Source organism: Bison bison, unplaced genomic scaffold (genome assembly GCF_000754665.1).
Source record: "Bison bison bison isolate TAMUID 2011002044 unplaced genomic scaffold, Bison_UMD1.0 scf7180017864317, whole genome shotgun sequence".
Classification (NCBI taxonomy): domain Eukaryota; kingdom Metazoa; phylum Chordata; class Mammalia; order Artiodactyla; family Bovidae; genus Bison; species Bison bison.
Genome location: NW_011494889.1, coordinates 8,282,664 through 8,301,853, shown reverse-complemented (window position 1 = coordinate 8,301,853; position 19,190 = coordinate 8,282,664). Strand labels below are relative to the sequence as shown.

Here is a 19,190-nt window from a genome sequence, read left to right as displayed (position 1 = left end):
GAGTCTAATTTGATAGTAATGTATTTTTATTCAGCACCATTTTAATGCTGAAAGCCATAAATACAACACTGAAAGCTATATAAACTTGCATTTAAAAAAATTTTTAAAGAAGTCAGTCACAAGAAGAGTAAGAAAATAAGGAGTAATATTCATTAAAATATATGGATGAAAAAATCCAAGTAAATATAAGCCCTAACATTTTGAAGGATGTAATCTGGTCTTTTCGGCTGATCCAGAAGATAGAGTTGGAATCGGGCTTCACAGGTGGCTCAGTGGTAAAGAATTCACCTGCAGTGCAGGAGACTCCGGCTCGATCCCTGGGTCAGGAAAATCCCTTGGAGAAGGAAATGGCAACTCACTCGTCATTTTTGCCTGGAAAATCCCACAGACAGAGGAACCTGGCGGGCTACGGTCCATGGGGTCTCAGAAGTGTTGGACACAACTGAGCAACTAAACAACAACAGAGCTGGAATCCTCAGCTATAAAACCTGTGACTACCAATTTCATTGCATACTCTGACTTAAAAACAAAAATGAAAACCTTTATATAATTCATTTGATACACTAAAAACTCACAATCCTCAGAAAACTGGCTGCAAACTAAAATTTGGATTCTACAAGGAAAGTCAAATCAAACTGAGGATCATTAAAAAAAAAAATTGAGGATCATTTTAGAAACATACTTCCTAATTCACTATCACCTCAGAATAACAAACTATCTTTTTTAAGAAGGGAGCACAAGCCTAGAAGTTCTACAAACAGACAAAATAGCTATCTTTTAGAATAATCCCCAGAGGGATAAATTTTAGAGAATGCTATGTGCCAAACTTTAAATCTGACCTATACGAAGGCTGGAAATTGTCTCTGCTGGAAATCTAAGAACTGCAGTACCGACATTATAACTACACGAACACACATACACACACACACACATACACACACACATAAAACATTTTGTGGCACACACTGTTGGTTCTTTAAAGCAGTATCTTTTCCCAATCGCCTTAACCCTGGCCGCCTCCCACTAGAGACGGAAAGATATTTTGAAACCTTGAAGCAACAAGTGTAGGAATGAAAAGCCAGTAAGCTAAAGGTGCACAAGCAGAGAGAGCTGGAATCTTTGGTGATTTTATCCTTATCTGATAAACAACCAGTCCCTGCCGACCTTTATCCCGTCTTACAGGAAAAAATAAACACGTCTTTGTTTTTTACTCTTGGCTACCTATTCTGTTATTTTTAGCAGAACACTTGTCTTACTAATACATTTAAAACAGAGAGAGAATGAAAGTGAAAACTGAAAGTGAAAGTCACATGTCCGACTCTTTGCGACTCCATGGACTATACTGTCCATGGAATTCTCCAGGCCAGAATACTGCAGTGGGGAGCCTTTCCCTTCTCCAGGGCATCTTCCCAAATGGTTCTCTAACTTCTTTTAATTAAAAAAGTTATGAAGTGAAGTGAAGTGAAGTCACTCAGTCGTGTCCGACTCTTGGCAACCCCATGGACTGTGGCCTACCAGGCTCCTCCGTCCATGGGATTTTCCAGGCAAGAATACTAGAGTGGGTTGCCATTTCCTTCTCCAGGGGATTTTCCCGACCCAGGGATTGAACCCGGGTCTCCTGCATTGCAGGCAGACGCTTTACTGTCTGAGCCATCATATGTCATACTGATGCCAGATATGACAAATTAAATGCAGACAGTCCTATATATTTTCCCTTAATATTTTTCTGATTATAAAAGTAATAAACTCACTTTAGAAATTTTATAAAATATAGAAAAATATGACAGGAAAAAAAAAAACCACTACCCAGGGATAACCACTTTTAAAACTGTGGTATGTATTTCCTTCCAATCAATTTTTATACCTATATCAATATATAAAACTATGCTTTTTATCTTCATAAACTAGGATCATGTGGGATACAGTTTACTATTATTATTAGTACCTGCAGAATGTAATAATAATTCAGTAACATATGAAAGAACTTAAGACTTAAAAAACAGTAGTGTCTCTTCTACCACTCATACAGACACCTCACACCCTCACCATTCTACTTGACAAATACAGCCACTTTTAATACTTCTGGCATTATGGCTCTCTTTCTTGATTTCAACTGACTTCCCACTATGAAGGTGAAAAACTATTCCCCTTCACGTTCTTTCCCAACTTTTACTTTCTTTTTTCATTTTCATTTATCAATTGTTACTATCACAACATTAAAAAATAATTATGCCTCTCTTGACACATAAACTTTAGATAGAATGTTTTAGTTTGCAAATGTGGACAAAAAGGAAATTAGTGTTCTTAAATGACAAACATTTTTTGTCAACCACAAGATTAAAATGCACCTATCATTTGGCCTTACCCAGTCCTGAGTGCAGAAGGAAAAAAATGTTTATACTTGTTGCTGTAGCACTAATTCATTTAGAAAAAGTGAAAAGATAGCAGTATCATAACAGAGAATTAATACAGAAAAACAAATTTTTAAAAATTGTTACAAATAAACAGAAACTTTAAAATGATAAGAGATAAAGACTGAGGAAGAGAGCAGCACAACATTCAGCGGAGACAACAGAAAAGGAATACCGAGTAACTCCTCTTTCACATTTCTATAATGTCCAAAGGTGCTGAGAAGATAGTTATCACTCAGTTCCAGTAGCATCAGTAATCTTTGAGAAATACAGAGCATCAGAAAGGTATTAAAAACAAAACAAAACCTTGTACAGGCAAAGATCCTTATTTTATAGAAGAAAACAATGGGTGAGGCTAAATATTAAATATCAGTAAAACCGATGTCAAATTTAGCCATGTCATATAACGGAGTACTAAGTAATAATAGCAGCTATTCTATAATAGTAATAATATATAATAATAATAGCAGCTATATATAACACCAATAATAGCAGCTATTGCTTATTAACTACTTAGAATATCCCATGTACTGTGATAAAAACTCATCAAACATTATGATGTTTTACATGGTCTTCCCTGGTGGCTCAGATGGTAAAGAATCTGTCTGCAATGCAGGAGACCTGGGTTCAATCCCTGGGTTGGGAAGATCCCCTGGAGGAGGATATGGCAACACACTCCAGTACTCTTGCCTGGAGAATCCCAGAGGAGCCTGGCAGGCTACAATCCATGGGGTTGCAAAGAGTCAGACACAAGGACATGACAGAGAGACTAAGCACAGCACACAACCACATAAAGGGTTCCTCTGGTAGCTCAGCAGTAAGGAATCTACCTGCAATGCAGCAGACGCAGGTTCAGTTCCTGGGTCGGGAAGATTCCCTGGAGAAGGAAACAGCAACCCACTCCAGTATTCTTCCCCACAAAATCCTATAGACAGAGGAGCCTGGTGGACTATACAGTCCATTGGGTCACAAAAGATTTGGACGTGATTTAGTGACAAAACAACCATCACCATAGGAGAGAAATTATTGTCATCTCCATCTTACAGATGGTAAGTTTAAGGCATACTGAGTATTTTGCCCACAGCCACCAGCAAAAGGCAAGGCGAAGACCTGAAGTTCCGCTCTCTTAACCTCTGGACTAAATGACAGTATATGAGTACTTAACAATGAGACAAACAGACGAGTGAGAAGAACAGGTTCACTAAAAGCAAGTTCTGTCAGAGCAGTCATTCTCTTCTGACTACATGCTGCAACAGCATAAACAAATCTCTAAGACATGTAGTTAAGTGACTACGACACCATTTATGTAAAATGAGACGAAACAATAAGGTTCAAATGTTTATACAGAATAAAGCACAGAAGTCTCATTTTTTCATTATCCCTATTCCTGTGCCCTGCTCAATTCCTTGAATCCAAATCTTCTGACAAGAGACAAGTATTACTTATAGTTTGGCATGTATCTTTCTGGTTCTTAAATATTTGAGGAAAAATCTGACTTTATATTGGCACAACACACTTGATAGCAATATTTCTGAGAAGGAAAATAATAGTGCAACTCTATCTGTTGCTTTAGCCTTCTTACAAAAAGAACTCATATATTACTTCCGTAACACAAATTTTTAAAATCATAATGATGCTCAAAGAAAACAGGCAAAAGTTTCCAAGTATGACCTGAATGGCATCCTTAAAGAAAAGCTTGATACAGTATTAATAGAATACATAGCAGTTAAAAACCTTTACATGACAAAACTAAAGTTAAAAGGCATAAACGAATCAGGAAAAGATCTGCAGCAGCAACAAAAAGATCAACAAAATAATAGTATTCAGAATATATAAAATGTTCTTACAAACAAAAAATATACACCATTTATGAACTGGACTAAACATGTAAGTTTCATATATAAAAACTGACTAAGGATAAGAACAAGCAATTTATTGGGGGGGCAGGGTGGCTAAAAGAAATAACAACAAAGTTAAACCTCAGTAACAAAGAGATGTAAAATAAGACAGCAATAACATGACAACTAAAAAAGAGGAATGTTGGTGGAAGAGGGATAAACAGGGAACTGGGATTGACATATACACACTAGTATATAGAAAATAACCAATAAAAATTTTAAAAATCAAAATAATACCCAGTGATGGCCATGGCATGAGACAACACAAACATTTACAAACTAGCAATGGGAAAATAAATATATTATCTCTTCTGGACACCACATTTTTGTTGTCTTGTTTTTAACTGGAGTATAGTTGTTTACACTGCTGTGTCAGTTTCTGCTGTACATAAAGTGAATCAGCCATACGTATACATAGCTCCCCTCTTTGGTGGATCGTCTTTCCATTTAGGTTACCACAGAGCACTGAGTAAGAGTGCCCTGCGCTACATAGCAGGGTCCCATTACTTATCTACTTTATATATAGTAGTGTGTGTGTGTGTGTGTGTGTGTGTGTGTGTGTGTGTATACGTGTAAAGATTTATATATATTGTGTGTATATATATATATATATACACATGTCAATCTCCCAATTCATCTCACCCTCTGCTTCCTCCTTGGTATCCGTACATTTGTTCTCTACATCTGTGTCTCTATTTCTGTTTTGCAAATAAGATCATCTATAACACCACATTTTAAGACAAACAGATATCTCCATCAGAGGACACCAAAGATCACGCATGAGAGAGCTAGAAACCATGTCATACAATAAACAAACTAAAGAAAAGACAACTTTTTGCTTAGAAAGAAGATTTTAGGGAAGACAGTACAGTGATCTTGAAATATCTGAAGGCCTTATTTGTTGCTTTAAGTTCTTTTGCCAACACCATGGACAGTAGCCCGCCAAGCTCCTTTGTCCATGGGATTTCCCAGGCAAGAATACCGGAGTGGGTTGCCATTTCCTTCTCCAATCTGAAGGCCTATCATAGGAAAAACAGAACTTTTTTTTTTTTTTTTTTTACTGCTCAGGAAGGCAAAATAAAGACTACTAGTGCTCAGAGCTATTAAATAATGAAACAGCTATGCCTTATACAATGAGATTTTAGTTTCAATAAATGATCCATCAGAAACATATGAGAAAAGATTCTCCTCATAGGCTTGAAAAGTTTCATGAAGGTGGAAGCACTTCTCAGTTCTATGAGTAAAGCAAAAATTTTCCCTAAATATGAACAAATCTTTCAGAACTATGATCACTACTACATTTTTCACTATAGTGTCCCACTCACCTGGTTAAGATAACTTATATACTCACCTATTCTGGGACTATGAGGGATCTTCCCAGCCACCTCTGCCAGGAATAACCATTCAGTCAGTTCTAATCTCTACTCCATTAGTCCCTATACTGGAGAAGGCAATGGCACCCCACTCCAGTACTCTTGCCTGGAAAATCCCATGGACGGAGGAGCCTGGTAGGCTGCAGTCCACGAGGTCGCTAAGAGTCGGACACGACTGAGCGACTTCACTTTCACTTTTCACCTTCATGCATTGGAGAAGGAAATGGCAACCCACTCCAGTGTTCTTGCCTGGAGAATCCCATGGGACGGAGGGGCCTGGTAGGCTGCAGTCCACAGGGTGGCGAAGAGTCGGACACAACTGAGTGACTTTGCTTTCACTTTTTCACTTTCATGCGCTGGAGAAGGAAATGGCAACCCACTCCAGTGTTCTTGCCTGGAGAATCCCAAGGATGGGGGAGCCTGGTGGGCTGCCGTCTATGGGGTCACACAGAGTCGGACACGACTGAAGCGACTCAGCAGCAGCAGCAGCAGCAGACTCCATACACAAAAGCACGATAGAGTGATAAATGTACTACCTGATCTGGAATCCCAAAATCCTATTCTAGGAGTGTGTGTCTGTGTGTGGGGGGGACGTGTTTGTGTAGGGTGCGTGTGGCGGGGGGCAGAGCTCCTCTGTCCATGGAATTTTCCAGGCAAAACACTGGAGCAGGTTCCATTTCCTACTCCAGGGGACCTACCTGACCCAGGGATCGAATCATCACCTCTTGTGTCTCCTGCACTGGCAGGCAGACTCTTTACCACTGCGCCACCTGGGAAGCCCATCCTCGGTACAGGCCACTTCCGTAAGTCTGACTATCCATTCTGTTTGCCTTGCCCTGCTTCAGCTATCCCAAACTGAGTTCTAAGCCCTGATATCTGTGACATACTGATATTTGAACATCTCCAATTTTTTTGTCCTCTTCCGTATTCATTTGTCAAGGAAAGATTAAGAGCTATGTTCAAGGTACTGGTAGACCCTATAGGGGGAAGAAATACAGTTGTACTGGACAAGGTTCCTGCCCTCAGTTTATAATGGAGAAGGTAAAATAATGTATCTATGTCATAACTAGTCAATAAAAAGCCTAAAGCAAGACAAGGCACGAATGTGTTAGAGACAACAGAAATGATTCGATTCTCGCTCTGTAAGACTGTGATCTGGGAAAACATCAAGATGATATTAAAATTAAAATGAAGGATTTCACTGACAAAGACAGAAGGGAAGAAAAGGCCAAGCAGAAAAACTGGCATAAGTAAAAACATATCTTTAAGAAAATACAGTAGCCGGTGCTTGGCCATCACATCAGTGCCAGGTTCCCCAAGGCAGCTAACACAGCAAGTTCAACGGGGACAGCGTCCCTGTGCTCCCCACAGGGACATGAGGTTTCCAACAGATGGAAGCTACTCCCTTTTCCATTCTTAGAAATTTTTAAAGCCTCCTGTTCAACAGTTCTTACCTACTCCTTCACCGAGTACTAATAATAGCTTTTTAAAAAGAACTCCAGTATATTCCTAAGTGACAGGAAAGGAACAAAATATGAAGTATCATAAAATTGGCAATACAGTAATTCCACTACTGGTCCTGCTCTGCCTCAACTCCAAAACTGACCTGTTTTCTAAACTATAAGATAAACAGGTATAAGACTAGACAACTTCCAAAGACTCCTCTAGTTTAAAACTCCATAAATTTACTGGAGAAAAGGTTTACCTATGTTTCCAGGTGACTGGAGGTCAGATGGTTTAAACCATTAGTTTCCTCGGTTATACAGACAGATGAAGTTTCTACTCCTCTTAATTTGTTACGAGTAATTAAATTAACAAATAACAAAACTTAGTGACTTACAAAGCTTAAACTTTACATCTATACATTAAAACATATGTCTAGCAGAGTTCCACTTTCATTGACTGTAGGGTGACTTGTATTAAGCTAACTTTCCCATACTTAAAGTTATAAATCCTGTACAAAATACTAAAATAAAAACTATCTGAAGGCAGTAGAAAGCACCAAAAGTAAGCAGAAACTGGGGAAAGTCACCCCTGAAAGAAGAGAACTGACTGCACCGGATGAGATTTACATTTTTATATGACTTGTTGCTTGAGGGGCTCCTCCATCTCTTGAGATTAGCGTGGATGAAACTTCGACAAAAAATCATAGTCATGTTGCTTAAAGGAGTCAGACTGGAGCTCAGAGCTGCCAAAAACTTTTCATGACTAGAAAAGGAGAATACCCCACAAGACGGGAAGACACAGAGGAGGAGCCCCAAAACCTACATGTAAACTCTGCCCAAATTCTAGCTAACCCCTGAATAATCCATGGATTTAAAAAAAAAAAAAAAAGCCAAAAAACAGAAAGCAAAAAAGTCGAGGAAAAAAGCAGAGATTTTAACTGCTTTTCACAACAAAGAAAATGAAGTAAAGAAACAATAAAATTGAGGTTAAGTATCAATTAAAACAAAAAGCAGTAGTCTTCAGTAGGAAATAAGAGATCAAGAGTCTGTACAACACATCAGCACAATGAACTATATACCAAACATATGAAGTAACAAGAAAATACAATCACAGGCGAAGAAAAAGAGCTGTCAACAGAAATCAACTTCAGGAAAATCCTAAAGTCAGGTTAGCAGACAATAAATCAATTTACAGGAAATGGACAAATTCCTTAAAATATACAATTTACTCAAACTACACAAGATGAAACAAAATCTGAATACTCCTGTATCTATTAAATAAATTGAATGAATATATTATTTTAAAAAGCTCCAACCCAGATGGCTTCACTGACTGCAGTTCAGCAAACATATAAGGAAGAAATAGAACTCATCTTTTGCAAATTCCTTCAAAAATCAAGGAGGGGATTCTCAACCTATTTTATAAGTCTAGCATAACTATTATGCAAAACTTCAAATAAAAATTATAGATAAATATTTTGATAAATGTATAAAAGGATCCTTAACAAAATATTAGTGAATCAAAACTGTTAATATATTAAAGATAGTACATCATGACCAAACGGGTTTATTCCAGCAATCAAAGTATTATGCCGTATTAACATATTAAAACAGTAATTAGAAAAGTTAAATGGTCATTTCAACAGGTGCCGGAAAATCTCTTGAAAAAACTGAATACCCACTCATGTTCAAAGTTCTCAGCAAACTAGGAATAGAAGGGAACTTTCTCAACTCAATAAAGGGCAGCAGTGAAATCCTACAGCTAATATGAAAACTTTAAGAAGTAAGGCAAAAATGTCCACTCTCACCAATTACACTCAACACTGTACTAAAGGTCCTAACCAGTGAAATAAGACCAGAAAAATTAATTAAAGGCATAAAGACTGGAAAGGAAGAAACAGAACTGTGGCTCTTTGCAGATGACTTGACCAACAAAACAAAACCTTTAAAGTCAACTAACATTAAAAAGTGAATTTAATGAGACTAGAATACAAAGTCAATATACAAACTCAACTGTTGATTGGGAAGGTGGGTAACAGCAATTTTACACTCTAGAATGTGTATGAAAGCTATTTGATGGTTCTCTCCATTTGGTTTCTCTCCACTTGGTTGACTTGGTTAACACTTTCAAAACAAATCCATTGAAACAATAGGAAGAACAAATTTCACATCACTGTAGATACATTAAATCTCCAAGTTTAATGCAATTAGAAAATAAATATAACTTTTCCATGTTTCTGCTCCTTTTATAATGTCAATAGTCAAAGTGAGCTTCTCTAATCTATCATGTGGTTTATGCAGTCACTACCACAGCTCTTTACTCTCTATGGAAAATGCTTGCTACTGACTAGTAAACAGGAAATCATGCTGTCATTTTCTCTTCTCTTAATCACTTCATAATTTATTTCAAAAGTCACTTTGTGAATAAGATATGAACAAAATGTACATAAGTATATACAAATTAAAAGAGAAGGAAAGGCCCTTGGACTTAGAAAAGCACCCCCAAAAAGGTACACTTTGTTTTCTCTGTAGTAACTTACAATTGCCTAGATCACAGCACACATTAAACCATAACCTATCTTACAATCTTTGCTACAGAGGTGTACTTTGCACAGTGGAGATTAAGTTGTTTTGTAAAAAAAAAACTCATAAACATATAAAGTTTTAGCTAAGAATCACCAAATACTAACATTCTAGTTCATCTAAGCAAACCATTTCATACAATGTAAGACAAATATCATTCAAAGGACCCAGTTTATGGACAATGGATGTCCCTGAATGGAAACTATAACCACAAGGCAACTTAGGGAAAAAGTTCTTTGAAAACACAAGCTGGTTACACACACAGAACATAACATGAAGTTCAATTTGTTAGATACTAATACAACACAAAGTGTAAGGAATTAACACATCATGCAGCATTTTCATCAATCAAAACGCTTTAATGATAAAACGACCTCTTAGATTTGTACCAATTTCAAAACAGTAAGATGATGAGTCGACTAGAAACACAAATTTTAACTTGCTATCAAAGGAAATGGCTCTCCACATTAATAGACTACTTAGGTTTTTAAGAACAGTACTATTAACCAAACAAAATTTTATGAACTACAATAAACCCTTATGCAACATTATTAAAATATACATATTTCTAGAATTTAAACCTTTTAAGCAGGTTAAAATTTCCCATTTTACTAATATAGTAAGTTTCTTCAGAGCAAATATTAATACTAGCTGTAATGGAAACTAAGAAAGCAAAACTTTTGACACCTAGTTTAAAGATTTTAAGTTACCCAGAGTATACCCACAAGCTGATCTTTGAATAAAGTAATTTAAGAAGTGTCTGATATATATGCAAATGCTTCTTATTCTGATGTGCAGCCAAACTGCTAGGTACTCTCACAGGACCACTAAGAAGGAAAATGCAGGCAATACTCCAGTTTGCAACTGATGCTTCTTTCATTGTAATTTCTAACACCAACAATACTGAATTAATGTGTTATCTCAATACTCATGATTTTGGATAAGTAGAGGAAAAAAGTTTTCACTACTGATATATCACTAATAGCCACAGTCAGAAAAGCATTTATCCTACATAACATCAATAATTATCTTTAAGCCTTTCTTTCCCTATTCTAAGACATTAGCTCAAGAGCAATATTAGCTTATTAGCGTATTCACATTCAAAAGTACAAATACAATGAGATTATACCTGGACAGGAGCTAATAACTGATTCATAAATACAAATTTGAGAAAAAGGACTGACAAAGTAAGAACTATATTACAACTTTTTCTATATTTATTTATTTATAGTTTGAGTCTGAAACCACTCCCCTAAATAATCTTGTAATGCTTACAATCACACTGCAAGGTAAAGAAGGCAGATATTATATTTATTTTCAAATGAGTACACCAAAGTTCAGGTGATAATAATCTACCCAGGGTAATAAGCAAGCAGCAAATCATAACAATCCTTTAGAATAAATTCTTTGAACCAAAATATAGCCAAACAACAACAGACTATATGACATCTGCCTGACTAAAAACATTAAGGTAACACTGAAAATGTCTACATGAATAAATTAAGGGTAGAAGAAAAGTACGCCTAATTTGGTTTTTTTCTAATGTTTCAACTAAACCTTTTAAGAGCACAGTTAAACACCAACATTACTAATCTCCACTGTGTAAAAAGAGAGGGCACTATCTGTAATTCTGGTCTTTCATTCAGAAGTATACACAGATAAATAAGGATGACCAGACACCTGAAGAAACAACTACCACCATCAAAAAGAACCAGAATAAACAAATTGGAAGAGTTATTTGATGAGGAGAAAAAATTTAAAACCTTAGTGTCCTAAGATTAAAAATTGCATTATATATATATATACACACATATAAAAATAAGAGCAAGTGACCATGAATGAGATGAAATCCCCAGAAATATAAAGTAGTAGCTGACTTGGACTATAAAGCAAGCTGAGCACTGAAGAATTGATGCTTTTGAACTGTGGTGTTGGAGAAGACTCTTGAGAGTCCCCTGGACTGCAAGGAGATCCAACCAGTCCATCCTAAAGGAAATCAATCCTGAATATTCATCAGAAGGACTGATGCTGAAGCTGAAACTCCAATAACTTTGACCACCTGATGCGAAGAACTGACTCATTTGAAAAGACCCTGATGCTGGGAAAGATTGAAGGTGGGAGAAGGGGATGACAGAGGATGAGATGGCTGGATGGCATCACCAACTCAATGGACATGTTTGAGCAAACTCCGCGAGTTGGTGATGGACAGGAAGGCCTGATGTGCTGCAGTCCATGGGGTCGCAAAGAGTTGGAGGACTGAACTTGAACTTGAGCTGAGATAAGTAATTCAATAAAGGTTATGAAACAGTCAAGGAAATCTCTCAGAACAAATAGACAAAAAAGCCAAAGAGATGTAAAACAAAAGAAAAACTTTAAAACGGACTTTGGTATATAGAAGCTCTAGGGAAAACAATGTGGAAAGAACACAGAGAACATAGAAGGGAAAAATAATGAAAGAAATACAAAAGATTTCTCAGAACTAAAGACACAGCTCACATTTTCAAAGGGTCTAACAAATGCTTTACAGAAAAAATTTAAAAGGACTATAACTCATCCTCTTCAAATTTTATAATGCCAAGGATAAAAAGGCATCAACACAAAAAGCTTCCAAAATACAAATCAGGTTACCTACAAAAATACTATTCTATAGTAGCATCAAATCTCTTATCAGTAAAACATTACTAAAAGGTAATGAACCGCAACCTTCAAAATGCTGAAGAAAAATTATTCTAAACCTGGTTTTACACCCAGCCAAGGCATGTACAGGTGCAAAAGTGAAAAGAATTTTTCAAACATGGTGTTGACAAGCACCCACACACATTCTTTCTGAAAAAGTGACTTCAGAAAATACTCCAGAAAACTGAAAATAAATCCAAAACAAAAAGAGGAAAGACATGAGAGCTAAGCAAGCAAAGAACTTATCCAAGAATGCAATTAAATAATGTGACACTAGCTAAGCATCATTCTCATAAAAGTCAGTTTATCTCAGAACTTCCACAAACAGTATGATTAAAAAGCTAGATAACCAAGTGATTTGATGAAGAAAGCTCTTCTACCAACAGGGGGAAAATGCAGTCATTGGAAAATCCAGAAAAAAGTGATATGCCATACTAGAAGCCAAACTAAAGTATAGGATGATATTGAATATCAATAGAGTACAAAAACCCACCTCTTCTCTAAGAATCCCATCATACTACTTTGTTTAGCAGTGAGTAATAAATACATAATCATAGTACAGATTACTGCTTTTTAGAAGCAGCAACTATTATAAGCCTTAAAATTATAAAGTCAATATTACAGTTGACATAAAACGGGAAGGGAATGTGGAATTCAAAGGAAAAGATTGGGAGGGGTATCACTTTTTCTCAGCTTATAAAGTGGCAAGCTTAAGAGTCCAATGTCTAAAAACTTTCTAGAATTAGTAGTACAAAAGCTAGAAGTTTAACCACAAACACCAAAAAATAAATAAGCGGAGGAAGGGAGAAAATAGGTATTAAAAGTTAAAATTTTTTATTTTTCTCAATGAAGGTACACTAGATTACTTAAGATTCATCAAAAGTAAGGTTTAGCATATTATATATAAAACTGGGGTAATAATCAGCAGAATTAAAAATAAAAAAGTTCTCTCTAAAGCAAGAAACTAGTTGGAAGAGGCAGAGTTACTTTTCATTCTATACCTTGTGTACCTCAAATTCTTATGTTTATATGACCATTATTTCCCAAAATAAACACACACACACACACACTCATTACAATCGTATTCACTAAACAATACAGGAAAAACACTGAGAATTCACTTTCATTTTTTCTTTATTCTGTACGCCATGCACAACATACCAAACCTAATTTTAGTATTTCAGACAAGACACAATTAAATAAGACTCAAGAACCACTCCTAATACCTTGATAAAATACAATGATAGTAACACCTTAAGAATTGTCAGAACACATCCACATCCACCATCTCATTTAACCCTCACAACTATCTTGTGAGAGCAGATATTTGAGATTACTAAAACTCCAAAAGGTTTAACTAATTTGCCATCCCCCCCCCCAAAAAAAAGTAGGAAAAAATATATAAATGTAACAGACAAGTTAAAAAAATTTTTTTAAATTTTCATATAGCACTGAAATATGAAAATGCTTTCCAAATTTATACTATGAGAATAACATGGGAAAAATTAAACTTTAACAATACAAATAACCACTTTGGGAAACAGTTTGTAAAAAGTTAAACATATACTTACCATATGACTCTGCAATCTCATTCTTAATACTCAAGAAAAATGAAAACACATCACACATAGACATGTACTCAAATGATCACAGCAGCTTTATTCATAACAGCCAAAGACTAGAAACAACCCACCAACCGGGAAACAGAAAAACTGTGGTATGTCTAGATGGTGATATACTACTCAACAACAAAAAGGAATAAACTAATGATATACACAGCAACACAGATGGATCTTTAAAGTATTAGACTATGTAAAAGTAACCAGACCCAAAGGACTACACATTGTATGATTCTACTTATATGAAATTCTAGAAAAGCAGAATTACAGTAACAGCAAATCAGTGGTTGCCAGGGTTCAAGGACGAGGACTGACTGCATAGGGGAATGAGGGAACTTTCTGGGATAATACAAATGTTCTGCATCATGGTTGTAACATTTGTTACACTAGTGTATAAATTTAGCAAAATTTATCACTTAAAACAGGTGAAGTTTAATTGTATATAAATTACAACTCAGTAAGGCTTATTTTTTAAAAACTCATTAATATGTAATCATATTTAACTACTGACAACATCTTTTGAGCCTTAAATAGTAACTACAAAGCTTCAAAGAATATTTAAAATTACAAAATTATTAAGAGGAAACTTTTAACTAGAAAACAGATATACAAGAAGTTAAAGCTCTGAAAATGGAGCCATCTTCATCCTACTGAATTTGGCCATGTGGATAAACAGTAGTTGCCTGGCAACTAGTCTAAACTCTAGTCTAGATTTCAAAATAAGCACATTAACCTCATTAGTAGGTGATCTCATGGAGGATAAACTAAGCTTTACATTCAAGAGGCTTTTTTTAGTATTAAAAAGCAATAATAATGCACTTGAATTATTTACCTAAAATAGGAGTGAATAAAAAATAATACAAGTGGGTCATGAAAAATTAAAATACAAAATTAAACATACATGCGTGGGCACACATACACATTCCCTTTCCTCACCAGGTCTTTTACTTTAGGACTTTACTTATCTAACTATAGGATTACTGAATCCAGAGTTTGTGAGAGAATCCTGCCTCTTTACTACTTTAATCCTATTCCCTGCCACCACCCAAAAATGGCTTAATATAACTGGGTATTTTTATTTATATGTCTTTAATACAAGTTAGACATTTTTCTAGACATCTAAAGACATCTCTCTGGATTGTAGAATCTGTGGACAACACAGAAAAACACAACACAAACTTTCTGTAACATACATGCACACAACATACCAGATAAGCCAAACCTTCATAACTTGATTATAAATGATCAAAATCAAGTATTACAAAGAATTCCGAAATAACAAGCAAACTCCTAACACAAGTTAAATATCGTTTCTATGTTAGTGGACATAGTATGCCACCGTTTACTTTGTTTCCAACATTAGAAAAAAAAGATAGTGACTTCCAGGACACAACTAAGTGTTAGCACACTTACCAACCATATTGTTTTCAGTTCCGTTGAACACTTACCCCTCTTCTGAACCCAACCTTCTTTCACAATGGTAACATCGCTCATGATGGCTCCCCGCTGAGCCCCCAACTTGGAGAAATGGTACTTTGTGATACCAGCTTTGGGGTTTGGATTCTCTGCTGCTGCTGCTGCCCTTCCCACTCTCTAGTGATGACTCAGCCTGGAAGGAAGTATTGAAGAAAGAATTTCTTTTTTTTCCATTCTTGCAACTCACATAGCAATAACAAACAACTAATTCTTTGTAAATGTCTTCAACTGACCTGACCTCACATAAAAGTCTAGCTCTTCAAACTGCGGAACCTATTTATTAAGTAGTTTTACAATGAATGCACTTCTCTGGTCTTGTGACAGATTTCAAATGATAGTGAAACTTTTAACCTAAGAGGTTTCAACAAAAAAAGATGTCTTAACCACTGTCATATCTACTCAGAGTACAGAAAATTGACTTGATGATGGGTGTTTGAGGTGAAAGGGGAAGAAAATGAAAGTGAGACAAGCTAAAAGTAAATCTTCACGTACGTTTAGTTTCAAAATCTCAGTAAATTTTGAAATAGTTATGGCAAAGCAATTGTGAAAGTTTTTAATTGCTAGATTTTATGTAAAAAACAATGTGCTAAGAAACCAACATTTATGTATGCTTACTCTGCCTTGTTCCAAGAAATATCTTAGGTAGATTACAAGAAATAAAATATTATAAATATTGTAAAATCAATTATTTTTTAAAGTAGGTGAATTGAAACATAGGGAAGATGAAAGTGGGAAAAGGTATGGAGTATTAAAGACATGTCGAGAACTGTAATATCAATTATTCTCTGGTAATCTGCACAACAACCCTATGAGGGCACGATTACATTTCGCAGATGGGGAAATTGAGGCTTACAGAGATTAAGCTGATTCCCAGATTTAAATACAATTCGTGAATGGTGGCACCAAGAGCTGAACGCAATCTGATTCTGAAGCCCACATTCTTTGACTTTAGCAAAGATAAAAAGCCACCAGAGTAAAAATCTACATATTTGTGAAAGATGGACCACAAATTTAACATGAAGCTTTCAGGAAGCAATGCAAATAAGGAAATAAAATCAGTTTCATTATTTACAGTATCCATAAATATTTTTTAAAAGAAAAAACGTTGTTCAGAAGAAAATTTTTCCTGGGACAAAAATCTGAAATTTAACCCGTGGATCTTTATAAGAGACCTTGTAGTGTAATAAACAAAAAGTCCTCAAAAATATCCTCACATACATACAGCAATGAGTTTTACAGGCTAGTTCTTGTCTCTCTCAATCTAAAAGGAAAAATGTCAAGATATAATTGAGTTAAAGCAGCTCCACAAAAAGGGACCAAGAAACATGATATAGTAACCAAGGTATACATTTTAGATAACCAGAAAAAATGGATGGAGTATATAGAATTATACTATTGGATTGGCCAAAAAGTTTGAGTTTTTCTGTAACATCTGAGGGAAAAACCCAAACAAACTTTCTGGTCAACCCAATATTTTCTCAAATATGACTTTGATAAATAATGCATAGGAATAAGTTCAAGGTTAGGCTTCCTAGCTAGTACTGAAATGAATTATAGTTCTTTTTCCAATGCGCATTAAGTACAGAGCCTAATCATCTAGCAGTCAGGAATTAAGACTACCATTCTCTCAAGAGAGCCTGACAAAGTTTGTGTGGCTGAAAAGAAGACCACCTCTGTCATGTCAGGCTGGACCAAGACTGTCCTCAAAATCATTCCAGTCTAACTACTGCACAGAGTCAAAAGGAATACTAGAATCTTGGTGTATTTTTCCAAAACATGTCTGACAGAATAAAAGGGAAATTCCAGAAAAATAAGAAGAAAAAGAGGGTTAAAAGAAGAAAAAAAATTTTTATTTGGTCAAACAAGTTTGGGAAATTCTATAAACCATGTCATTCTCTTGAAACATCACTATTACCATATTAAAGGTATAAAATACATCATGTATAATCTTATTTATCTCAGCAAATCCTAAACTTATTTGAACACACAAGGCTTTTTTTTTTTTCCTTAGTAACATTCATTGAAATCCAAGGGAACACACTGTGACAAACAGCCATAGGAAATGACCACATAATTCAAGACAAGACTGATTTCACCATTAAAAACAGGTAAAAAAACAAAAAAGCTTTCGGTAAAGAATCAAAACATCATTTTAATTTGATTTCCGTAACTTCCTTAAGAACGCAACATGATCAGCTGGCTACTTAATATGGAGCTAGATAACTGAAAGGGTTAACTCCTTATACAACATAAATAATTACGATTAACCCTTGAACAACATGGGTTTGAACTGTGCAGGTCCACTTATATGTAGATTTTTTTTCCCCCAAAAAAATATACTACTTGCATCTTCATTTTACAGATCTTCAAGTTACCCAAGTGTGAGGAAAAGTTTGTGTTCAATTAGAGATCACAAACATGTGGAATCAAAAGAACTAAGAGTCTTTATTTTATCCAAACTGTCAGCTTCCTGCCCCTGGATGAGTCATTTATCAATTCCTTTGTTTTTGAGGCAGAGATAGCAGTAGGCAGATTTTTGACACTGAGGTTGGGGTGGGGCGCTTCCCCCACCCCAGCACTGGTCAAGGGTCAACTGTATAAGGAAGTTAAATATTAGGGACACTAATGATGTCTTTAGAAGAACTGCACTTAGACCTTCTTTGGTCATACTTATAACAAGGGGCATCACATCTATTAATCATCCTTGGTTTCTAACTATTAAACTATATACTCTGGGTAAACAAAAATTCATTATCTTAACATCCTTGGGATTGGAAAAGAAAGAGATCCTCGACCAACACTTAGTAATAAACAAACAAACAAAACACATCAATAAACATAAATATTTTCCTATTAGAATAATCTGCATCGTCATACCCTTACATAAAACACTAGAAAAACAAAAGTATTTTCAAAATTGATTCTGTTTTCTTAGGTGTACATTTCATTGTTAGACTCTAAGCTAGAAGGCACCTTCATCTCACAGCTGAGAAAAAAGAAGTCAAGACAAATAAAGCATCTTGCCCAACATTACACAGCTACTTTATGAGAATCAAGACAACAGAAACAGGCACACACTTTCCACTAGCACAGCCTCATCAGGACAAAAAAATAGACTGAAATACTCAGATTAACCCCAAATTAATGAATTTAGTTTTATAAAGAAATTGCTTCCAAAAACGAGTTTTCTAAATAAAGATGTTTACCAGTGCCTATATATTTAAACTTTTTATATGTATATTAAATTAATAGGACAAAATTTATCATCTTCAACAGGGCCAGTCAACCCAGGCAGTACACACATGGCTTTATCCATACTACATCTTAAAATATTACCACCAAGTTCTACCCAAAATCATAATTTTCAGCTTTAAAACTGCTCCTGGGTCTCTACTGGCTAAAATGATACATACTTCAAAAACAATTTAAAAGTCGCTTAAAGGTAATTTTACTCTAGAATTATGATCAATAAGCTAGAAATAAACACTGTCTTTAATGCAGAACCAATGGCATTGACTCTCATGCAGTTAACCACAGTCTTTGATTTACTTTTCCTGCAGTGGCAACACTCTTGCACCAAGTCGAACACGCTCTCCCACTCAAGTCTTACATGTTATTAAAAACACTAATCTGCTAAATGCTGGGCTGTACTTTAGGTTTGGAATCTGTTTCCTAAGGTAGAGTGAACTTCACCTCCTCCTACAGTAAC

General features: G+C 35.5%; 1 protein-coding gene across 1 annotated transcript in view; it reads right to left on the bottom strand.

Moving 5' to 3' along the window:
* LOC104997926 (RAC-gamma serine/threonine-protein kinase-like) overlaps positions 1 to 16,126 on the bottom strand; it is a 177,522-nt gene extending 161,396 nt beyond the window's left edge. The window contains exon 1 of the mRNA XM_010852911.1: positions 15,454 to 16,126. Within this exon, the coding sequence (XP_010851213.1) occupies positions 15,454 to 15,499 (46 nt within the window). The 5' untranslated portion in view covers positions 15,500 to 16,126. The remainder of the gene's footprint in view (positions 1 to 15,453) is intronic.
* Positions 16,127 to 19,190: the final 3,064 nt, after the last annotated feature.